This window comes from Anarhichas minor, unplaced genomic scaffold, assembly GCF_050575085.1.
Source record: "Anarhichas minor isolate MPS153535 unplaced genomic scaffold, ASM5057508v1 ptg000012l, whole genome shotgun sequence".
In the NCBI taxonomy this organism is placed as follows: domain Eukaryota; kingdom Metazoa; phylum Chordata; class Actinopteri; order Perciformes; family Anarhichadidae; genus Anarhichas; species Anarhichas minor.
This window is the reverse complement of record NW_027466458.1, coordinates 9,341,189-9,366,915: the sequence shown is the minus strand read 5'-3', so window position 1 is coordinate 9,366,915 and position 25,727 is coordinate 9,341,189. Positions and strand designations below refer to the sequence as shown.

The 25,727-nt window shown below is 39.3% G+C and overlaps 2 protein-coding genes across 4 annotated transcripts; one reads left to right on the top strand and one right to left on the bottom strand.

Annotated features, from left to right (window-relative positions):
* The first annotated feature begins 803 nt into the window (after positions 1 to 803).
* LOC142948576 (uncharacterized) lies at positions 804 to 5,418 on the top strand. Its single transcript, XM_076090690.1, has 7 exons — positions 804 to 950; positions 1,069 to 1,194; positions 2,273 to 2,371; positions 2,476 to 3,258; positions 3,471 to 3,613; positions 4,420 to 4,529; positions 4,621 to 5,418. The coding sequence occupies exons 2-7, from the start codon at positions 1,089 to 1,091 to the stop codon at positions 4,757 to 4,759; spliced, it is 1,380 nt and encodes a 459-aa protein (XP_075946805.1). The 5' UTR covers positions 804 to 950; positions 1,069 to 1,088; the 3' UTR covers positions 4,760 to 5,418.
* Positions 5,419 to 6,977: 1,559 nt separating this feature from the next.
* Positions 6,978 to 24,000, bottom strand: LOC142948679 (calcium-binding protein 1-like). Of its 3 annotated transcripts, XM_076090813.1 has the most exons (8): positions 23,941 to 24,000; positions 23,286 to 23,468; positions 11,985 to 12,206; positions 9,186 to 9,216; positions 8,155 to 8,289; positions 7,927 to 8,036; positions 7,660 to 7,807; positions 6,978 to 7,473 (listed from the first exon to the last, which is right to left on the bottom strand). In XM_076090813.1, the coding sequence occupies exons 1-8, from the start codon at positions 23,998 to 24,000 to the stop codon at positions 7,448 to 7,450; spliced, it is 915 nt and encodes a 304-aa protein (XP_075946928.1). In that variant the 3' UTR covers positions 6,978 to 7,447. The 3 variants fall into 3 exon arrangements, with proteins under 3 accessions (XP_075946928.1, XP_075946929.1, XP_075946931.1); XM_076090814.1 differs by lacking the exons at positions 23,286 to 23,468; positions 23,941 to 24,000 and adding an exon at positions 12,515 to 12,562; XM_076090816.1 differs by lacking the exons at positions 11,985 to 12,206; positions 23,286 to 23,468; positions 23,941 to 24,000 and adding an exon at positions 12,515 to 12,562.
* Positions 24,001 to 25,727: the final 1,727 nt, after the last annotated feature.

Sequence of the window (25,727 nt, the reverse complement as noted above, 5' to 3'; positions counted from 1 at the left end):
GGGAACCTGACAGAGTCAGCATGTAACATGCGGCCTCGTGATTGTCACAGCAGCGATAGGGGCGGGTCCTCCTCTTTGTGTGCAGGAGGCCTGGAAGGACAGGTCCAGGCTAGTCTCGTGCTGTGAGTGAACCGGTGCCCAGCTTGAGAGAGATCCTGTGTGTCGCTGAATGTGTGCATTTCTGACTGAAAGATAACATCTTCTGCCTCCATGTATCCATTCGCTATGATATGTTGGATTCATGTTAATGTGCATTTAAAGACATTTACAAAAAATATGAAAAATTGTCTAATCAACCAAAAATGTCACGACCCCCTATAGAACTATGTAACTATGTTCATTTGAAAGTGCCAGGAAACCTTCAGTGATCTCCTATGTCCATTTGGGTGCACAAAGTCCATGGTCTTTGCAGAATTAATGAATTTGATGAAGACATTTCTTATTTTCCTCTAATACATTTTATGAAACATAAAGCAGAAATTTTATATAAAAATGAATATGAATGGAGACATCCTGCCACTGTGGTCCAGGGTGTTCTGTGGGATTGAGTTCGGAACGGATGTTTTGCTGAGAATATAAACTGGAACAAAACTTGAGTAATCGAACTGACTCAGACTGTTCCCCAGTATGATGATATGAAATCTGCATGTTCAGCATCTTTGTGTTTTGTGAAATCTGTTCTTCCTCATATACGTTCATGTCAGCATGTGCTTCATGTTGTGAAATTGGCAAATAGTTGCTGCTGCTCTATGTAGATCACGCCAACTGAAAGTGCTTTATTTTCCATGATCTCACACAGTCGTCTTAATGCCCTCATGACCGAGGAGGAGGCAGGTTTCTTCCCCACTGAAGACAAGTGTGAAGTTACCCTACAAGGATTTAAAGTCAGTGTGGCACTTATTGAAGCAAGTGTGATGCGTTTGCAGGGTGTAGTTACAGGAAGTCAATAGGTTAGGTTTTACTCTCCAAGATTTCCTTCATATTTCCAATTATTTCATTGTGTCATGATCTTGTTTCATTGTTTCAGAATCTAATACCACTGTTTTTTATTTTTTACTAATACTCTAGCTCATGAATCAGATGCAAAGATGACTGTCGAGTACCGCTCCTCTACAGTGACAAACATGGACATTGACAACAGTAAAGTTGGCTATAGACAACTTTTAGGAGATGGCAGCAAGCTCCGGTATTCAGGTAAGAAAATAAGAACTTCATTCCAAAGGATGTGACAATATAAATCATATAATCCATGAGACAATAAGCTCAACAGAGCTTTAAATCATTTTTCTGCACACTGATTTGGATTCACAGCCAGCAACTGTTTTATATATTTCACATTCAAAGCTCTGATCAACAGAAATCAGAAATAATATCTTATAATAACCTTATATTTGGAAAGGCACACTTCTGAAACTTGTAGTTAAAGGTCCAATAATACATTTATTGGTACATCAGAATGAGCGTTAATTACAACATTCAGACTTTTAACAGTTCAACCTTTCATCTTATAAAATTGATATGGTGAATGTGTATTGCCTATTTACTCAGCCAATATATAACAACATTAGTGTACATTTGAAGTCATGTTTTTGGCAACAGCTAGCAGTTGCAGCAGCCAGGCAGATTTAAGCAAAAGATTTAAACAAAACTTTATGAGGTAAAACAAATCCATGATTACTTCTTTAATCCAAGTGTATTACTCTTAAAACAGGACATTTTGGCAGGATGTAGTGGAAATACTGAGACAAAAGAAACTAAGCAAGCTACATCTACATAACAATAGTACTACCATGAAACCATAAAGGAAAACTGTCATCCGTCAGTGATTATGGCAAAGTGTTTATATTGAGGTATATATCAGGTCTATGGGAAAAGTTGCAAATCACTCAGCCGGACTTATTAATATAGGATTTATACAATTGCTGCATTATTATATTGCAGATATTTCACTCTCAATATTTTTTTCCGTAACCACTTCCTGACTGTATCTGTAAAGATAAAGTTACGATACAGCCAAGGTTGACATGGTTTTCCTCTGGTTTGCTAGACATTATTCAACTTTCATTTGATTTATGTTGGAATCTGTAATCTGTTTTTTTCAAAAAATAATAATTAATGATGTGTATTTGTAAAATAATTAATGAGTCAGCGCTTTGGCTTGAAACAAATGTTTTCTATAGTATTTTGCAACACCACTCGATATTGTAATACAAATGACGACAAGTTCCTGAGAACACTTCATTGATTTTAAGTTTCTGTTTCTGTCTTTCAGTTTATGCATTGAGAAACAGCCCTTTCAAGGCTGCTACAGTTGTTCTTGGGCTGCTGTGTGCTCTCCTGTTGTTTGGGGTCATAGGTCAGAGTGTCCACTGTGAGCCTACCTCTTTGTTTTCACTATCAAATAGCCACGTTTTAGAAAGTTTTCTGATGTCATGGTAAAATCACTGACTAACCAATATCTCTCATCTCCCACAGACCGAAAAGTAGAGCAAGACCATAAGAACAACCTAAAAGCTGCGAGTAACGAGAAAGAGAAACTACAGGAGAACCTGAAGAAGGTGCAGAATGATGTAAAAAAGCTTGAGACTAGCCGTAGTCTGTTAGAGCAAAGTAACAAAGTCTTATCTACAAGGAAAGAGCAAATACAGACCAATATCAGATTGCTGACAGAAAATACAAACACACTTCAACTTAGCCAAAACACGTTAAAGGCCAGTAACAGCGCTTTCAGCAAAGAGATAGAAGAGCTAAAAGCAGATATAGACCTGTTACAGAATAACAGCAAAGCTGTAACTACAGCAAAAGGCGTGTTACAAGATCGATATGATTCAGTTTTGAAACGCAAAAATGAGGTACAGGCCAGTTTTGAATCAGTGACCAAAGACAAGAACAATTTACAGAACAAATTAAATAATGTAACTAGATCAAGAGAACATCTGCAGTTGAGCTACAATGACTTGATTAAGAAGGTAGAGCATTTGCAGGTCAGATACAACTTATCTAGCAGTGAGAAAGAGAAGATAGAAAGCAGTCACCAAAGCCTGACAATATCAAAAGACACTCTGCAGGACTCTTGCAACCTACTGTCAAAAGCGTCAGATGAGCTGCAGGTTTCTTACGCGTCCTTGGTTCAGGAAAAAGAAGAGCTTGAAAGCAGTTGCAAAAATGCAATTGTGGAGAGAGACCAGTTGAAGGCGAAAAATGACAACCTGACTGCTGTACAGGCAGAGTTGGACAGACTGAAGAAAATAGCCCCAGGTAAGCGGAAAGTATTAAGACAAAAGATATATGTTTCATATAGCAAGATGTTTTCCAGCCTGGCAAAATGCATTTGGCCTTCTTCTTAAAATCATGCTGGAAAAAGCTGGAAGGTCCAGTGGCATCTAATCACAACTCACGACAAACCATTTTAAAAATGAAAATCATTGCTTTTAAACACTTATTGATCAACACACATTTTGCATTTTCAGCTAAGAAGTGCCCCACTGGCTGGACAAGGTCTCAGTACAGCTGCTACTTTACCTCGGTTGGCAAAAGTAACTGGACTCTGGGCAGAGACTACTGTCAAAGCAAAGGCGCAGATCTGGCTGTCATAAAAAGTCAAGAGGAAATGGTTTGTTTAGCTGTTTGCATTTGTCTGTATCTGCATGACTGTAAGTGTCACCATAGAAATTGTCATAGAAGCACACGGGACAAATTTAAGTTGGTTGCAATCTGCAACCCTAAACCCACTAAATCCTGCACACCAGACCTTTAACACTGATCAATGTGAAAGGTGTCACTCATAGTGATTAAGCCACAAATAAATATCACCATTCTCATTCTACAGCTCGCCTCAGCTCCACAAAGATGTTAAGCTTCTACCTGCTCATTGTTTTGATTGTACTACCTGCAACTTCGCTGGTTTGGTTCAGTTGTCCTTAAACAAAAGGAAGTTTCGGCATGATATTTTTTTAACAACAGATTTAGAACAAAAGATTAACAACAAAAGTTTTAGTCACACTTCAATTTCATACAAAGTAACACTACTGGAACTTGTAGTAAAAGCTGCATTGAGTGCTTTTTTGGGGTTTATCTGGGCCAGTGGAATCATTTGTAAACGCAGCATTGACATAACCCTACAGAGTTTATATGGCAAAAGTGTTTGGACACAATTTATACACAGCAACCTCAGAGTCTTTGACCACGCTACGATCTCCAATATTCCCTCTCTTTTATCTCTGTTATCTCCACCAACTCCTTCATTCATTACATAATTTCATCCATTGTTAAAACAAAAAGAGTTGCAAGAGTTGCAATTTATTATTGCAACTATTTGTTCTGGTTAACACAAGCAATAATATACATGACATAACTGGATGTAACTGTATTTGATGAAACTTCTGCAATAACTTTATTTTTATGTTTCTTCCTTCATAGCTCTTCATCAATGGCTTGTATGGAAGTGACAAAGAAGTCTGGATTGGATTGACTGATGGAGGAGTAGAGGGGCAGTGGAAATGGATAGATGGGACACCAATGACCACAACGTAAGAAGCTATGCTCAAATCTCTTGGAACCTGTGGGGACAGGGTAGAGTAGTATGTATTCTTATTGTGGATGTCTCTCTGTGTCCTGCAGGTTCTGGGGCAAAGACCAGCCCAACAGCTTTGACGGGAGGAACCAGGACTGTGTGGAATTCTGGCACAGTGCGAAAGGGAAGGGCACCTGGAATGATGAGATGTGTAACATAGAACAACAGTTCATCTGTGAGATGTAGTATGTACAGAGGTGTTGAGGTCTGGCTAGCCGTGCTGATGATCATTATGTATCAGTGTAATCCTAAAGTATGCATATTGGACTGTTGTAAATTGGAAATAACAGAAATATCAGACACAATTTGTTTAAAAATGTATATTATGTGACCAGTTAACACACAATGACTGATGAGTATTATGAAGTTAAATTTAGCAGATGGCCTATTTTGTGCTGGTGCAAACTGTCTTGGTAATGTAGAACCAGCTTGGTTCAAAGGGGGCTGGGATTTCCATAGATATATTTACATGCTGTAGAAACAATTATGTGATATTTGTGGATTTATGGAATTTGAGCTTGCTTTCAAATGTGTCCTCTGGCACCAGGCACTGGTCTGCCCAAAGCTAAAAGCGAGGCAAACATGGTGAGAGTGAAATATCTCTTGGTTTACTGGTGTTGGCTATTTTGCATTCAGTTGTGGCTTCTTGTGTGACCGGTGCAGGGAGTATGAAGGTTCACACATAATCTAACAACCGTTCAATCTGTATTCTATATAAATTAACAGATGGAAAAAAAGCTGCTTGCATTGCAATTAAAATGCTTTTTTTGCTTATTCTATATTCTTATAAACACATTTCAATGTATATTCATGTAAACACAGTTTGAATAAAATAATTAATCTTGTGCCACTAATTTAATGTATCATACTAATAGTTTACTCAGAGTTCATTCATATGCTCCAGTAGTTTGGAGCATATACCTAAAGCTATAGTTATTAGAAGGATATTGCTATTTAAGAAATAAATAAATCAGAGTATTAGTAATTACCTGTGTTGGCTCTCCAGCAACACTTTCCTTTGTATGTGTGAAATTGTGAACAAATTCCATACATTAATCAGTAGTCACTAACGTGATCCAGGTTATGGATTAGGTTATGGGATGTCATTAAGAAGTATTAGTGTGTAAGGCCTTGTTACGGGAATACATCACCCCAAAAATCCCCATGATCATTTATCAATTTCTCACCCTGTTTCCTTTTCTTGCATGCCTCCAAGGTGAACGAAGAACTCAAAACTGAGAAAAGTCTTAATGAACAGAAGTAAATGGGGGCCACGTTCATAACAACTGCAAAACTATATCAAAACATATGTTCACCAACTCTCAAACAACCTGCGCAGTGTAATACAACCCTAATGTATCCAGCTGTATGCTCACTTCATCCCAAATGTTTGCTAAAATCTTACTTTTTCAAATACTACAGCATAAACAGAAGGCCAACATCACTAAGAATTTACATGTGATGGAGTTTCAGACACTCGCAGCTTCTACATTCGTCTGGTTTGGCAAAGAAATCCTCCGATGGCTCAGCGTGAGACTGCACATGCATTGAAAAGAGACTGATAGCGGTGGACCTCAAAAAGTGCCAGGAAAGAGGTCATCTGACACATTTGATTAGCAATTAGATCGATTCTGGAAGTTAAGATACAGGAAATTGATGTGAACACAGAGAAAGTGAAGCTGAATAATTTCAGGGAAGCACGTCCCCATCACCAAAATGCGAGTTCAATTTTGATGGAGAAATAATACAGGAAAGGTATTTGGTCAATAAAAACTAGTTTATTGTCATTCTTATTCACTTCTGTTTATCTACAATGCATTTCTTAAAATATCTGACCTCTCGAAGACTGTAGAATTAAAACATTCAATATGTATATATGATTGCATAAAATAAACATGTACTTGGAGACAGTCTGTCGATTAATTTCTACCCGTGAAGGAAAACAGGACATAAAGTGTATAAATGTGTAGCAGACTGCAAAAATCCACCCGTTAGTGTCATCAAATATGTATCAAAAAGATATTTGACACAAAAAATGACATCTGCAATAATTTAATTTGCCTGTATTGGCTGAATATCATGGTAAAAGTAATTGCTATGAATTACGTTTGGACAGAAATAGGTATATATAATCTCATACTTTTGCTATCTACACCAATAATATCACAAATTCACAGTCCGAATGGTTAAAATCAAGTTTGAATTTAAGGTTTTAGATGTGGCATTAATGAACTTGTGAGAATAAATCCTCAAATTAATGAGTTATTAAAACATTCCAGATGCAAGTCAGATAATTTAGTAAACTGCATATTTAAAGGGTCAGTTCACCCAAATAAATAAATCTTAAAGGGGCAACACGACACCTAAATTTAGGATTAGAGTAATCCTATCCCTAACACACACACACACACGCACGCACGCACACACACACACACACACACACACACACACACACACACACACACACACACACACACACACACACACACACACACACACACACACACACACACACACACACACACACACACACACACACACACACACACACACACACACACACACACTTGTTGCTGGTTTGGGATTCTCAGTACAAATATTTAGTGTAAATTCACCTCTAAAGAGAAGCTTTGGTTGAACTGTCCCCTTGCTGAGTCTTCACTCTATAATCTCTCATTACATGTTAAATACATTCACACAACAGTAACACATTAAAGGGATTCTCTTATACTTGAGAAATGGTGGAAGTAACATAAAACTGAAAACTACAAACCCTAATAAGTCTTTGTACATCAAGAAGAATTACAAGAACATTAACAGTGTGCAGTCTGGTCCATGTTGTGTTTATGCAGTTGAGTGAGGTTTGGTGAAGAGTCAGCGAGACATCATTCGCACAAACTCTGTGGAAAGAAAAGATGTGTTGTTACTATTGGTTAAGAAAAAGGATAGTGTCACCATTAAGTGTATTCTTTCTTCCACCATCTCCTTTTACTTCTTTCCTTAGCCTGAACATCCACCTACTAGCTTGATTGAAATTCACACTCTGCTACCTTTCTGTTCCCTTACCTAAAGTATCAATCACTCACCTTCAAAGTCCACCTCTCCGTCCCCATTGAGGTCAACGTCTCGCAGGATCTCGTCTATCTCGCGGTGGGTCAGCTGCTCCCCCATTAGCTTCTTCATGGCTTCCCTCAGCTCTCCAAGGCTGATCTGACCATCGCCATCAGAGTCAAACTGGGAAATGAAATCGATGGGTTTGAGAAAGCACATGAAAAGAAATGCATCAGAAGTGAAAGTTGGGGAAAGGGGGTGGTCTATTTGGCTGTAAGTTGATAATAAATGATACTGCTTACCTCTTTGAAGGCATCTCTCAGCTCCTTCACTCCAATCATATCTGCAGTCTCAGCGAGCATCTTGGGACCCATCAGTTCAACAAAGTCCTCAAAATCCACTTTGCCGCCACCTACACAGGGAGGAAATAAGTACGTACAGAAGACACTGTTCACAGATCTTTTTTGTGTCTTTAACAAGCAAGCAAATGAATGACCAGACTGATAGGTTAGGAATCGCAGATCACTCACAGATCTGCTGGCTGAGTTCTATCAATTCCATCTCCGTCGGCATGTATCCCATAGTCCTCATGCACTCGCCCAGGTCCTTACAGCTGATGAAGCCATCCTTGTCTTTGTCAAACTCCCTGAAGGCCTCACGCAGCTCTGCAGGGAAGATGTGTGAAGAATAAGTGCAAGAAAGACAGAGGTATTGCAGTTCTAAGTGTACTTGTTATGTAAAAGCCCTGTATGTAGAATTCTTTACACGATTGTCTTTTCTTTCTAATTGATCTGATGGTTATGTAAAATCACTGGAGAACTCTTTTAACTGCATTATTACCGAATAGAAAGAATGAAAAACACTGCAATAGGGTTTTTCCACAGCCTGACAACCCAAATCTGTTCTTATGAATGGCTTATAACATTGCTGAACTACCTTCTCATTACCATTATAACTTATAAGACCTTTATAACAGCTGCCTTATTTGAAAGTCGTACCCTGATGTTTTTTTTGCGAGTCTCCAAAGTTTTTATGCATTTCAATTTAAATGAGATATTACTGATTACATTCAAAGGACTGACAGGCCTCGCCCCAAGTTATCTATCAGATCTCTTGTTGTTCTGTTTTTATTGTAAAGCAATTAAATCATATTTACTGTTGTTATTAATATTATTATTATTATTATTATTTTCATTGTACTGAGTTTCTACATAAACAAATAAAAATGTCAAATCACATATTACATTTGTGTGAATGCAGAGTGTGAAAGTCTGAGCCAGACCTGAGGGATCAGAGAGTTAAACAGTGCTTAAACGGTCTATATTAATCTTTCTCTTTGATTACTAATCTTATACTTTGATCTTCCACAGTTCAAAAAAATTCATCTCTGCTGGTTCACATTCAATTGTTGGGCGAAGTCAGGAAATTTGACCTATACAGTAAAGCACCATTTTTCAAATTCAAACAGAAGGTTTGAGGTTTGATAGGAAGAAAAAACTAGAGAATGATGACGATGGAGTGAGAGTGAGGATTTTGAATTAAGCTTTTGATATCTCCGTACCTTCCATTTCCTCTGGTCGTAGATCTCTGTCCTGCGGTGGTGAGGATAGAAGACACACATACAGAGAAATGGACAGTCAGTCAGGTCACAAACACACACTTTAAATCTCATGTGTCTTGTTCCGTTTCTCATACGCACATTTGTAAAAACATCCAAAAAACATTTTTTTAGTTCTTCAGCTTCTAGCGGTTACTTCGCTCGTGTGAAGCATTTTTGTTCCATGTTCAATCGCCTGAGCGGGGATCCTATTGGTGGATTATTTGGGTTTTGATCTGAGTGACCCAAATAACCTTTTTAGTCGATCTGCTACACAAGCTTATGTCCAATATCTGGTGGAGAAGCTTTGAAGGTCTGCTGTTCATATGCTCCACGACAAGCATTCAAAACGCATCATAAAAAACTGCTTTTCTAAACACACAGAAATAAGGCCTGCCCGTCTGTTTGCACACACACATGCAACAAAGCAGATGAAATGGCACTTGCAAAATGGGGCCAGAACCTACATTGTTTTTCGAAATGAGTTTCAACAGGAGCACTTTTAGCTACAGCCATACACAAAAAAAACAATCGACATTATATTTCGAATTGGCCTTAGCGTGTGGTGGCATGAACAAAAGGTAATGCCAGGGCACGTTTGTTCACAACATGCTCAGCTGCAGGAATAATACAGGCCTGGATTAGAGGACGCAGGGGAGAGAACAGTGGCAGGGAGATTACAGCTGTAAATTCTATTACAAATCACAAAGGATTAATGTTTTTTCATTTCCCAATCTGCTGATGCTGATTTTTTTCATCTGCATCTGCACTGCTATTCGGCCAGGACTTGATTAACGGACCTTAACACACCTGTGCAGGCTCAACATGCGACAAACACACCACCTACCAATTTGTCTTTTTTGCTAAAATGAGTGACTGTCAGGTTGAGCCAAGTTCAGGCACAGAGGAAAGTATGCAAATGTTTTCCTTGTTGTTCCCATGTTTTTTTTAGTTTTCGGCTTTCATTCCCAAACTATTAATACCACTGAGTGCTTATTAAAGTTGGTGAAGGACAAATGCTGTGGCTTTAGGAAGGATTCCAGTAAGTCTATCATGTAGCAAAATCTAGATGCCACCAACACCAAAGGAAAGAAAGAGTGTAAATGAGAACTAGAAGCTGTCTACTGTGCTCCTGAGGGACTTCAGTTTACCATTGTAGAGAACAAAGGGGATTATGGGGGATTAAAAACCAGTAAATGCTTTCAACCTCACACTATCCATCTCATAGACTAATCTGTGTACTCTATTGAGGAATCCTGTCTCTTTCCTCCATCCATGACTGTAAGTATTAACAGAAAGTTGTCCTACAAGTGCAGGACTGTGGTGACTGTAGTGACAGATGCTGTTGGGTTTCTGGATGCAAGAAACTTCTAACACTGATCATTATCAACAACAAGAAATGTAAAGCTAATTCGAATGGAATTGAACATATGGAAAACAACGTTCTGGTGTATTACCGCTATTAACTGGATGGAGTGTGGATTGGGAAATGCGCGTACGACTTGCACCAAACCGGTACAAGTCCGCAGCTGTCCGCTTTAATGAAACGCAATGAAATGAAATGTCCTAAGCTTAAAGCCATGCTAGTAGCTTTGTGAAGCTGTACCATATACACATCTTTGAATAAAGTCAGCATGTTAATATTCCTCACAATGACAGTATTTACATGCTGATCTGATTAAATTAGCTTAAAGTATATTGGACAAATATTTACTCCCCTCTTAGCTCAGCTCTTGGTGTCCACTAAGTCCTAACCCTTTTAAAGTTCATCAGAGTGATGAGAGAGAACCAACAGAGTCAGGCCAGAGTCGTAAAACCAAAAAAAATGAGTTAAAAGACGTTGAAACACTCGATAGAGCTGCGATAGAGCTAACATAGAGCTGAGGGGAAATGCAGAGTCAAGTGATTATTCGCTGTGGGCGTGTCATTGAGCAACCCCTTTCACACTATATATACTCACTGTGTCCGTTCATCTCTACAGAAAGACATTAGCTCTCCATGGCCGTAGACAAGAATAGTGTCAGTGGTCATAAGACTGTTTCAACTTTTACATTGAATTACATCCAGTCACCAAAGCAGGTCAACTACAAAATACAGTAAAATAATTGAGTCTTATAATCAAATTCATCATAAATCAATTATATTTCGCCCGTGTGATGAGTCACTATTGTTACATTTTGGATGCCATGTTGCTTTGTCATTATAGTACAGTGTGTTATATTACCTATTATAGCTTGTGACTCCTGTAGGGTGTACAGTATCTGGAAGAGGTCCCTTCCAACAATCATTTCTTTCTTCCTTTGTTCCAAGGTGAAAAACATATTGTAAAATAATTTATGGTTGAAAAAAGTTTGAACCTTTCCAAGGTTATAATACCAGTTTATTTCATATCGTTTTTCCCCCCACGATAAATCATATTATGCAACAAAGGTCATCTAGCACAATCACATAAACTCTGATGAAATGTGGTGATATGGGGGTATATATATATATATATAGTATTGATGGGGGTTGACACTCACAGGGTGAAATTATCATGGAAAGGCTGTGATGATGTCACGCTGAACTAACGGATGGCCACAGCTTCACCTTCCCTTGAACAGGCACTGTGAAAACGGATGGATAAAGAGATTCATGAGAGAATTTGGCTTTCATAATGATGTACTGTGTGTGCATGTGTGTGTGTGTGTGTGTGTGTGTGTGTGTGTGTGTGTGTGTGTGTGTGTGTGTGTGTGTGTGTGTGAGTGTGAATGTCATACATACAAGCTGGCTCTGTGCAAAGCCCTGTCTGAGGAAGATACACGCAGGCCCCACTAAGTTGTGCAGCATGTTGCAGTTCTTAACCAGAGCGCACAGGGGCTCATCAAAGTCCCGCTCGCTCCCTCCCTCATCCTCGTCATCCGTGTCCACCTCACCTGCACCACCCAGGCCCCCCAGCATGGCGGCAGCCAATGGGGCGCTGCTTCGTTCTATGGGCAACTCCCCCTTAGAGGAGAAGAACAAACTGAATTCGGACCCAGATAAAATTACCACTTATATTCATTGCAATGAAACTAGCTAATTCACACCTGTTTATACTGTTATGCTAAACATAAGTCAAATAAAATATAATTTAATATGTTAAAATACAAAATCCATTTGAATGGCAGTTGTGTCCGATAGGACAGTTGTTTGCAGCTCAAATGTAGTTTGGACATTGTCAGATGTATTAAGCATTATCTTACATATCTATCAGTTCAAACTCTTTGATAAATTGGTTTTTCTCAGCTCAAAGGAATTGAATGAGTCCTTACCTTCTTCCTGTTACTGTTCTTTTTAGAAGCCTTGTTTATGTTTCCCATCTCCCTGCCCTCTTTTTCCCGTGTCCTCCTCCTCCTGTCCCCAAACTTCTGCCCTGTTTCTCTTCCTCTTTCTCTCACTCTCTGGTCAATTGTCACATAAAAGTCCAAAATCCATACTCAATCCAATGCATTCCATGGGGCAACGTCTTTCCCACCCAGTGAGGCGAAGGCAAATGTTTCCACTTGCACCACTACTCCTAAAAGCGAAGGAGGATCCCTGTCAGTGCTCGTGCTACAATCCAAGATCCTGTTGGTCAAGTGAGAGGCAAGGTATATATTGTGCATTAAATCCTAAACTCCTCTAGGTTGTTGAAAGGCTGTCATGATGAGCTTTGAGAGGTGTAGTGTGATATTATGGAATAGCAGCAGGGTGTTGGAGATTGACGGGGTGGGGTGGGAGAACTGGGTCATATCTGGGCTGAAACAACCTGCTGCCGGATTTTGGCTCTGATTGCATGACTCGACCATATTCTCCCTCCCTTTCAATCTCTCTCTGCCTCTCTCTCTCACACAAACACACACTTTTCCCCACCCATTTATCCGTCAGCCCCTCTCGCCACGGGTGATCCCTTGAATTTGACCCAACTTAATCTAATCCATCCCACCCACCTTCCTCTCCCTGTCTCCCAAACATCATGCTTATGGTCTCAAAATGACTATTCTGGCAGAGGCAGAGAGAGAGAGAGAGAGAGAGAGAGAGAGAGAGAGAGAGAGAGAGAGAGAGAGAGAGAGAGATGAAGGGGGAGGGCATGGTAGAATTATGGATGGAGAGTTGGCTGCCTATTTAATCCCTGGCATTTTAGATTAGAGGGAAAGAGTTATGTTGACAGGCGATGGGACTACAGGCTTGAAGAGGGAGGAATAGAAGAATAATTATACTACGTTAATGTACAAAACAGATCAATGTACTTCCAAGTCACTTCTGCAACATGGAAACAAACACAACAATGGAGCGAACACACCTGTATTTTGAGAATGGCCTCAAATATAAGACGGAGACAATTAGCTAGCACACCCCACGGCCCCTCCGCCCCACTCCCCGCCGCTAGCAGACTACTTCACCGGGAGGAGAGCGCGCTGGAGCTCCGGTGAGATGGACCGTCAGTTAGCGGCTGTAGCAACGGCCAAATGGCAGCAACATCGCGTTTGCTGATCCCAGACCGGCCTGACTCCCTCGCAAAGCAAACTTTCTGTTGCTGCTCCTCCACAGGTTAGAGCCAGAGCTGCCGCTGGTTGAGTTTGAGTTGCTACAGCCACTAACTAGAGGTGCGTTGCCAGAGCTGTCATAGGGACACTAAATGAATTTGCGCGAGAACACAATAGTTTCTTAGGAAAACACAAAATTATTTATATATTTTTTACACGCATCTACTTTTTTTCTCCCCCATGAACCCTAAGGGGCTCCGCACCAACCCCACTCTATAAAATAATAACACATATATATGTTTTTTGAACGATCACTTTTTATTCAATCATTCAACTGTTGTAACAGTTATATCTTCTTTTATATATATTTTTCCCCTGCTTACTTCTGATCACATTAACCCAACAGCTGAATGGAAGATCTGTCTTGACCAGCTTTGCCCACTAAGGTTGTTTGTCATCAACCGTAAACTTTAGCAGACATCATCCCTGCGTTACTGGAAACAATTGAGAATTTTGAAAAATATCTAGTGACGATTTTTTACTCTTCCTCCTTGACAGTTTAGAGGGAAATATTTTACTTTTTACTTACGACATTTATCTGACAGCAGTAGTTAGTTATGCTAGATTATATATTTAAAGTCACTATTGGTAGAAATCCTATGTTATCCTATTGCATATTTCAAATTAAATGAATATAATAATTGTTTGTTTGTGGAAAGGTTAGATAATTCTGGTTCCCAATTCATTGGGATTCAGGTCAGTAGGTCAGTGGGAAGGTAGAGGTGTGGATCACTGTCCACCACAGATCAATATTCATAAAAAACACCAGATGACCCACAGAAGGGACATTTCACATCATGCACACAGTGGCTTTAACATGATAAATGAAATAGAAACACAGATTTTTTCTGGCAAAAATCATAGTTCAAATATCTTGACCACCCAATACATTTTAGGTAAAATATAACATTTTTTATTGTACATTTTTTGTATTACTGCCTCGCCGCATTGGAATCACTGCAGCAGGCTTTGATACACGTGAGCTCGTGGACTGTATGAATCTGTATGCTGGTCATGTGATGCTGAATGTGTGCCAGAGATTAGCAGCAGTGTAAAGCCAATGCTGAGCGCCTGCAGCCCTAATCCTCTGGGGTCAATTTAGGAGAACTAACACATTTTTGGTGTCTCTCTATTTCTCCATATCTTTCTATGTGACATGTCATGTTTCCTGAGATTCACCTTTTTACATCTCACACATTACTACTTCTTAATTATGTTTAAATACTGCAGCCTCCTTTTCAGTGCAGATTTCTTGTCAATCTTTTTTTCTTCTGACTTCAATATGACCTGGGCAGGTACACACTATAAACTAAACTTGTGATATGACAGGCCTTTACACACTTTTTAAGAAATTCATCAGATGCTTTTGCAGAATACAGACATTTATCCATGAGCGTCTTTCTGATACTTCACACTGCCAATGTATCACCAGCAGAGTGCAGCAAAGCTCAGTTTACTGTTACAGCAAATATGAACTTGTGCTCAGCTGTAAAGCTTATGCACCACCACTAGATGTCAGCCTCCTGCCTTGCTATCCATTTCAGTTACAGGAATATTTGTGCATCTTTTTGTTTCTGGATAGGTCACTGAGCAGAAAGGTAGACGAGAGATACGGCAGGGTGGAGTAGTGAGATGTTGAACCGGATTTCATGGCACAATCACTGAACCTCAGCTTCACAGACGTGATTCTCCAGCTGAGCCTGCACTGTGACCTTTCTATGGACTTGGGGGAATTAAAAAAAATAAATACACTGAAAATCTATTAAGTAGAGAGGACAGAGAACGATGAGATGATTTGCAACAAAGGATTTGGACGCACAGTGTCTCGGTTATATAACAGTTTGTGCCTTAGCCCACTGATCTAGCTGGACACCCACCAGACCAGTATTGGAATCCTCAGTCCTGTAACGTTTTTTTGATTCCTGCATTGTTTCCCATCATATATTTTACAGACAAAGCTTAAGATTCATTTAATTGGAGTCTTCTTTTACAAATACAAAGGGAAACAAAAAGTAGTAGTAAGTAGGCACATGCACTTAAAGCAGATCTATGCACACAGAAAGAAAAAGAAAATAATCAATCAACAGCCCTGTGTTTCAGCTATGAAACCCAGAACAGAGCAGCTGGGTGAGAAGTTGTGCTCTATCCCTCGACAACAGTAAGTACACCAGATGCCTGAACAACGAGGATAGAAGACAACAGACAATCCAGTAAACAGCATGATGGACACACTCCAAAGTCAGGACTTTGCATGTGATGCAATGACAACAGCTTTAGTGTTGGTCAGGTCAAACATTTTGGTTGAGATGGTGTGCGTCCAAGTGTATTTGCATGCTTATATATGCATGTTGACACACAAACACACATTTATCGCAAATGCTTCGATCACTTCAAATGAGGCATACAGGGCCTACAGATGAAAATATACAGATACTCTCTTTAACCAACCATAACTGAACAGAATGAAGGCAGCTGGGCAGACATCATCAGATTGTGGCTATAAACGAGTTACAGCCAGCACAGATAGTATCCGTGTTATCACTTCAAACTTGCATCTACTACGAAGTATTTACCATAATCCGAAGTCAAAGACAGGTAACAATACTACATATGTGCAGAATACTGAGCGTGTTTGACGTCAAACATATAAAGTGCTCATCCCCTCATTCAATCTTTGTCCGTATACTCTCCATCATCTACACATAATGAACAATGCCTTCTGACCAAATGATTGTACACCGTATATCTGCTAAGAAATCTGTGAGGTGAGTGGCAGGGAGTGGGATCAAGCTGAGGTGGATTGAGCTGAGCCTGCGGAGTTAAGATTGGTTTGACTTGCCACACTGACAGATAAAGACTGCAACCACTTGCCAGATCCACATTTAGGAGAAACAACACAACAGGGCATTCAACTGTTGACATAATGACTGAAAAAGACAAACACATTCTGAATATCAGCTCTTTCTACATAGGCACAAACAATGTATATATATTTAATAAAAGCACTATATTTCAAATCATAATGGTAATCGTTAAAAGGGTAATTGATGAATGATAAAAAACACCTTTTACACCTAAGTGTAATACGAGATGGTGATTAGTAGTGATGAAATGACAATTATCACTCAACTTTCTAGTTTCCTTCGGCTCTACAAAGCGTTTTAGCATCTTTCAGCTTATTGTTTTGCGGCCCACAGCTTTACAATGTTGGTTTCCTCTCACTGCTCTCTGCATGAGACGCACCGAGCCTTCAACTAACTCCAACGTAAAACCATCTGCATCATTATTAGATGTTTAGAGCAACCAATGTGGTATAAAGAGTGAGAAAGTCCGCTAAGGTTGGGGCGAACAAACCAACAGACGTGCCCTGCTCACGTCCCATGTGAAACCAAGTCAACATTGACTTATTTCACTTTGCTATTGTTACGTAACCTAAGTCGGTGGCGTTAGGTAAGTACGTAAGTTACGTAACAAGTGGATTTAGTAACTAGCTGGTGAACATAATGGAGCGTTTATTAAGCTAACAAGACAAATGAATGAGATCAAAGTAGAGCTAAAAGGAGAGTTAATATTCATCTTGTCACCAGATATATAAGTCCAAATGAATGCTACAGTTGCTGTGTCTACTGGATATTCAAATAAGTAATTGTTTGCTAATATGTCAACGTTGTGTTTACAGCTTGTTCTGCTGCCCCCAAGTGGACAAACACAAATCTAATCTAGTCCAACTGCTGAGGAAGAGGAACATCGCAGAACGCATTCAGAGCCAGTTCTGTTTCAGACGTGGACGCACTATTTAAATATTTAACAGCTGTTCAGCAAATAGTCTTTCAATTTAATACAGAAACATTTTAAGAGTGAGACAAGGAGGGGAGAGAGATGATAAATACTATATTATTACTTTATGAAACCTTTATCGTATCTGAACTTAGATCAAAACCCAAGACAGAATAGTTCATTGAAGAAACAAGTGATGGTACAGTCAACGGAGCATTTCAATTATACCTTACATCACTTCACAGACTGCAACCACATATGGCGGTCTCGATTGTCCCACATTCCCTAATCTCATTCTCGCCCACTTACCCATTCCCAAAAGGAGGATAATGGCTCTCGCACCTGTCTAGATTTTGTTCATGCATTTAAATATGACCTAAAAGTTCCCAGAGGTCCTATGGATTAGAGATTCTCTGCAAAAATAGGACGAAGGGATAGAAAGTCAAAGGAACATTGGGAGTGCATGTTCTTTATCTCCATCCAGGAGTATAGGACTCAACTGTTGCTGCTAAGCGTGCCATCGTGGTAATGGTTCAACTAACCCTCTTTCAACTCTGTCTACTAAAGCTGTCATGTTTTCTGTTCTCGTTGCATTGTATGCACTGTCTACAAATACAGACATTTAACAATACAGACATTTAACAATACAGACATTTAACAATAGAGTTCTGTAACTCGATGTGTTTTCTGTCAAAGACTGCAATACGAACTCAATCTGTTTTCTAGATATGTATTTGTTTTTACTTTAAAATGTAGAGGGCAATTCTTATAAGTTTCAGAGCATGATGTACTTTTTATATGACAAAGAATATTGAAAATGTACCTTTATGAAAATGTATGTACATAGTAATCATTTGTAATTAAAATTCATGTAATCAAAGATTGAATGAGAGATCTTGAATTCCACCAACAGAATATGTGGAAAACTCTTTCATGTGATTTTTGTGGATGAAACGTGAATGAAACAGAATCTTTTTTTTATTTCAGTGGACAAAAGTGCATTTTGTGCAACGATATCAATTCAGTGGAGGAATATCTGAGAGTCAAGTGTGCCTGACTGGCAAATTGACAAAGGCTAATTTATAAAAAGATTAGAGTTTGTATAAAAGGATTTGTGATAACTATTTTACATGTGGTAGGGTTCACCCCCGTTCTTATTTTAGTTTGCACGCATATTCCAGGTTGCCTTGATGTTTCTGGTTGCGAGTTGCAATTCATGTAGTTATTTAGAAGTCAGATCTCCTGCTCAAGTAATTACAGCAATAACACAGTGTAAAGATATGAAATATCTTTGCACTGTGTTATTGCTGAAAATATCAAGTCCAGCCTTAAAAATGTAACTTTAGTCAAGGTGCAGTAAACTTACACATTATGAAGAAAGACCAGAGTGTGAGTTTGAGCTGCATTTTAAAGAGTTATTTAAAGAAAAATAAGTTTTAAGGTTTTTGTGTTAAAATGATAGTTAAAGATAAATAACATTTATTCAGGACCAGAGCTGTGAAGGTGCTATAGAAAACATAGGGTTGCCTAGTCAGAGAATACTTCTACGCGTAATTCTGGAGGGCATGTACAAACATGTTTTTCTGTTTCATTTGAACAATGTGTTGCTCTGTACAGTGACACTCTTAATTAGCTTATCAAGCAGGTGGACAGCTTCATGGCTCATGTGTCCACTGTATTGGTGGTGAACGTCATGTCACTTTCATGCAGCTATAAACAATGTTGTTTATCAGCTGCTAGCTGGAGTTTGACTTTTGATTTTGAAATGTTTGCATTTAAAGCTTTTTCATTGGTGAAAACAGTGATGCATTTTATGAATCAGTGACAGATGACCACCTAAATGCAAACACCAGTAAAATACAACATGGACAAAGAATACATTACTTCCGAGGCTTAATTTTTAAGGACGTCGCCAATGCTTCATTAAACGAGTTCAGACAGGAAGACTATACTCTCGCATGCCTAAGCCCATAGCTTATTCACCATACATCTGCCATCACTCCTCATGCAGGCACACTCATTATTTCCTGGCTGTTATTGTTCGGGGCTCATATCAGCTGTCTAGATCAGCTGGTCTCTCTAGCCAATAGGACAAGGACACAAGGACACCGTTAGCCTATCATCTGGCTGCTGTCTCTCTTTAAATATGATTGTGTCTCTACCTTCAGTTTGTTCAAGCTGATGTTACGCAACCCTCCACCTCCCCATCTCCGCCCAATCTTCGCAGATTCATCAACTTCATCAACTCATCATTCTATCAGCCTCATCAGCACCACCACCAGCAGTGTCCGGACTCCACGGGGGGGATTTATATTGTTGCCGCTCAGGGCAATCACAACTCGATCACAACTCTCCTCGTTGAGTTCAAGCGCCAAAGAATTTCTGTGTAACTCATTAACGCAGCATCTGTCATAATAAATGTTAACTACTAATCATCCACTTGTCTCTCCTGATTGAAATACATTCACCAGAATATCCTGGATTATGTGGTAGGGAGGGCTAAAAGCATGCTTCTCTTCAACTCCCAAATTTGGGCAGAAAGGTTGAGAAGACTTTGAAATGGGAGAGACATTGTTGATCTGTTCTGACATATTGACACATCTTCCGCCTATTCAACTACCATAATGGACAAATGCAAGCAGCGTGCATCAGTTGTACAGAATGACTCAAACTTTATGAAGACATCTGAAATGACAAAACAAGGCGAGTACATAAGCCACAGACAGAAGGAGTGAAGGAGTGAAGATGGAGCTGCTATCATAGCAAATATACGTTAAGATTCTGAGTTAGCAGCAGCAGTATGTTCATTTCATAAATACATCAACTGCCATTCACTTGCCCTATAAAGTGACTGTAATGTTTGACTGCAATAAAAAAAACGCTCAACTATCTTGCATAGGAATATTCAATTTGCCTGCTCAGTAGTAACTAACTGTTACTAAATGTTACTAACTGAGTCATAAGCCATGTTTTGCATTTAATAGTTAGAAATGAAGCAGAGTAATTAAACTGCTGTAAAACGTGGATTAGCTTGCCGTCGCTGTGAGTCTGATTAAATCTCTCACTGACTCTGACTGAGCCATTAATTTACAGTTGGATGTGCTGTATCTGTCAAACACATTCATGCTTGTCAGCAGAAGGACATCTGGTGCGTCAAGTGTACTCTTGAGTGATGATGTTTAAGGGATGTACGTCTAACCGACTCTTGTCCTCTCACTCGTTTAAGCTGTAATCTCCCTTTGCACCGCAATCAATCTCTCTCTTTCCTTATGACATCCATCCATCCTTCTTCCAGCACTCCCTTCTTTCAGTTTCTCATCATTTGTTCCATCTGTTGCTGAGTGTATGGATGACTCATCTGAGCAATGAGAGCTATAGAGGGTATGAACAGAAAAGCAGAGGAAAAGGATAAACACAGAAGCAGCAGCAGAACTCTCACTCTTCATGGTGGAGTTGATGAATTTCTTGTGATTGTTCACTAAGCCCTGTGCCCTATTGTGCTCTCTGCTTGGTCTGAAATCCCACGACTCTAAAGGCCCGTTGCTCTGAGATTACACTCTGTGAACTTGAAGTTCAGTGACTGCCGGCCTACTTTCCAGACCCTGTTATATATTGCTAGATTTAACAGATAATCTTTAAATTATAGCAGAAATCACAATGTATGGCTTGGTACGACTCCCCATGAAATATGTTTCATTTTGGCCGATATTCAACTTTAACAGCTTTTCTGTGAAAGTAAAATAAACAAAAGTGGGAGTTAGTTTTCAGGATAATGGGCCATCGGACTGAGGGCATGGCACCTTCTGCTCTTACACACAATATATGCAGTTAACAATGATAACAAATAACAATTTCAAAATTCTCTGTATTTTTTGAAACAATGGATTCTGGATTCAAGACAGAAGACAAAAAACAGCTTCTCGTCTCTAGCTGAGAACTCTCGATTTTTCTGTCTGAAATGAGCTTTTGTTGGGAGAGTTTATCAGCTGTAGCTTGCTAGCTTAAGTTAGGTGTCGCTAAATGAGGCCCATTAATTATCTCTTCAATATTCATAACAAATGGCTTAAATTACAGATTTTATATATCAAAAAAAATAATGAAAACACATTTGATACAGTTATAAAAGTTCTGTGTATGTGCAGGTGGTTAGGTAGCTAGATCTCGATACCTCATAAAGCTATGGTAACTTATCTCCAAATGTTCCACCCTGTTAGGTTTATAGACCAATTCAAAACCAGTCAAGCCATAAGGATTATTATTTTCCTGACAGTTAGACATGTTTCTATTCCTAAATAAAAGAAGAAGAAGAAGCTCTCACAGAATACATCACTGATGGATTTTGAAACGTATTTTACCGTTGAAGCCTTAATTAATGACCATCTTGGGTCACTCGGCCCCATTCTCACAGTGACTCCACTGATCAATCATCATGAATTTCATCATTTAAATGAAGTCATTAGAGAGATAACTCTGCTGCCTATTGTTATACAACAGTTCACAAACATTAAATGTAGTTGGATATGTTCAGGGTTTTCAATGGATATTCATTTCGTCATGAATGATTATTAAATATTGAGAGGGTTAGGGTTGAGTGCTAATACTAGGGCCAACCTTGGGAGACTGTCATCATGATATTTATGTAAAAGCAACTTGACCAACATTTAAACTTGCCATCCTATTTACATACAGAGCTGCGTGCTGAGAGGGGCTGATAAGTGGAACAGCGTAAAACTGGTAGCTGGACTCTGTGCCGATCACATGCCTGCCTTGCATGTGTGTGCGCCAGGCGGCAACTTCCGGGTCTAAAAATTGAAGCCAATGCGGATGTGCCTTAAACTTACATTCTTTCTAATCACCAGCAGGGGGCAACTCCTGCTGGTACAAAAATAAGTCTGATTTTTAGAAAGAAGAAGAAATGATCCTACTTTCCACTTGATTTGACCTCAGTGAACACTGTAAACATCATGTTATGGTCCCATTAGAGTGAAGTAGACAATGAATCAGGGTATGTTTTAGTGCGTGGCTACCTTGTTACTGACAGGTCGCGACCACGACGTTGTCCTGTCTGGGTCTTGTCTACATTTTCGTCTCACAACTTTAACCATGTCACAGTGTGTTTTCAGTTTGTAAAAGTTAATTGAGATATTTTGATGTCTTATACATAATTGGGTTGAACTTAGCTCCACACTCTTGTCACTTCTGGTTGCAAAAATACAAAATAATGGCAAAAAAACAAAATGGTGACGGCCAAAATGCCAAACTCAAGGCTTCAGAACCGTAGTCCATGGACCAATAGGTGATATCACGGTGACTACGTCCACTTCTCATATACAGTCTATGGTGTTTGCACACGAGTACAAACAAAATGCGGACCCACTCATCTGAACAGGTCTCCATATCACTACTTGTGGTCAACAACTCCAGAGGGTACCTTCAGATGAAGTAACATATGATAACTTGCAGAGCTTTGTTCACAGGCCAAGCAACGGTTATGCTCATAATGTGCTCATAGCTATAAACTCATTCACTCACTTTCATCTTCAATGACTCTGGAATTTCATTCATTTATGTATTAATTAGCGGATTGTCTGGCTGAGTTTCTAAGATGCCTATATGTCTATTTTTTAGGCAGTACTCAACAGGACATTTTCAATATAGTGTACGTGTGTCAGTCAAACACATGTTAACAACGCCACATGAGACACCTGGGATACCTGTAATCTCCAGTTCAGTGTCTTACCTGTCCGAAAACTGAGTCAAGGATGGGTCGCAGCTTTCTCCTGTCTCCGTCTTGCAGCCAGACGTCACCGGGCTCTCCCACGGGGGAAGATAAACTCGAGGTCTTGGTCTTAGGCTTTGGAGCCCTCTTTATGCTAGCTGAACTCCATCGCCTTAATGATTCGATCTTCTTCTTTATGGATCCCTGGAGAACGGAGGATGAACAAAGAGGTTGAAATAGAAAAATTGTCTCACATCACAACTGAAATATATTTAACTCATTGCACACTGTGAGATTGAATTCCTGGAAAGGATGGTATCGGAAAACGTTGAGGTAAAGAAGCTGCAGGTAGACTTACAGCACACACTACCGCACCTATTGGTGGAATTGCATCCAAACAAATAGCATTTAACATTAACATACATGTACCAGCTCAGACAACAACAATTGATGAGAATTATCAGTTCTTACACACATAGTATTGCTCTAAAATGATATTGCTTTTTAATAAATAAAAATAATTCCATTTTTACAAACAAATAAAGTAAATCGGGTGTCCATGCCAGCCAGGCCTCAGGAGACAAACACTAGTACACCACAGTGTATCATGTTGAGTGTGTATGAGCACAAGTGGCAGGATTTAGGACACAGCAAAGGCATATATATGTCCACTGACCTTCTTAACTAACTTCCCCTCTGACGCCTCCATGGATGATATGCTTTTCGCGTCAGTCATCTTTGCAGCCCAGGTTGCACACACAGAGACGTCCTCTTTCTCTCCGTCTCTCCTCCTGTCACACTCTTGTCCACAACTCCTCTTTATCTGTCCCTAGAGCATCTAACACTGGTTGATAATCTGAGGCGTATCTCCCACTGTTGTTGCTCCTCCTCTCATCCCTCCCCCTGTATGTCCTGCATGCATATGATACATGCAGGACATACAGGCATGCACTATAGTACTATACATATATATATATGTACATTATTATTATAATATTATAGTTATGTTATTATCTATATCTAAATGCCAAATATCAATTCATCTCTTTTGTGTACGTGTTTGGTGAGTGTATACTTTAGTGTGTATTCTCTACTAGTCAGCATCTGTCAGCAATAAGTGCTGCAGCAGCGCATTAAATCAGAATCAGAATCAGAATCAGAACCATTTATTGCCAAGGAAGTTTGCACCTACAAGGAATTTGTCGTGGCGGTTGGTGCGTAACATTTAACAATAAACAATAACAGTAAACTATCAGCAATCAACACAGTGCGAGAAATAGAAACATATTAAAATTTACAATAAAATATAAAATAAAGTGCACAACAAAACAGATAACAGGACTGTAAAACAAGTGAAGTGTAAGTGAAATGTTAAAAGTGACGAGAGTGTTTAAATAAAGAAACAGGGATGTGCAGGGGAGAGCCCAGAAGGAAATGTCCTGGGGATGACAGTCAGTGGGGGACCCTTTAAACCCTTTAAAGCAATACTTACAACCCCTCCCTCCCTCCCTCCACCCACTTTCTCTCTTTCATTCTCTTTATTTCTATACCAACTGTTTTTTAAAGCGCTTTATACGACCTATCTGCCTCTATCGTTTTCAGCATCTTAAGTTGTCAATGTTAATTGTTCTGCTGTTTCATTATCTTTATCCTTCTCTGTGTGATTATGTCTCTTCTGTAGTTGAGTGTCAGTAAACCTCTTTTCTTTACTGCATGTTACATTTCCCCTACATCCACTTATCACACACTCATTTAGGGGCTGTACAAAAATGATCTACACGGGAAGGAAGGAAAAAGCAAGACCACGAAGTTATTCATATTTGTGTTAGCTCCTCCCTGAAAAGACTCTCTTGCTTCCCTTTAATGACTCAATATTGTAGTGGTTTAACTCATTTCATCATGAGTAAGTTGAAGAGTCAAAGCAAAAATAATTTTCAACGATGTTGCCAAATTTGAATCACATCTTAATTGAACTTAATGGAATGTTTCTCTTTTTTATGTTGTAAGAGCCGCCGAATGTCATGCTGAACTTTGATTATATTATGAGCTAACGTTAACATATTCATTTATTTGTTCTTTATTAATGACTTTTGGTAGAGAGATAATGTGCAATCCCTTATATCCATAACGATGCATGATTTTTATGTCTCTCAAATCCCCTCATTTCAAACATATTCTTGTTCTGAAATCCTATTATTTGGTTTCACTGATTTTAAAACGATTTAGTGAAATGTACACAGGATGCATGTGGTGACACTTGTCTTTCCTAAATTCTTCCCTCCTTCCTCTTTTTTCCCCCGTTCCTTTTTCTTTGTCGATTTGAGTGCACTCGGCCAATTTCATAGAGAATAGATGAAACAGAAGGGGAGAAACGAGAGATAGTCCCAAAGCCAGAAAGAGCCAGAAAGATAATCTGAATTGAATGCTGAGAGGAAAGTGGAGCTTTGTACGTCAGTCTGGTCC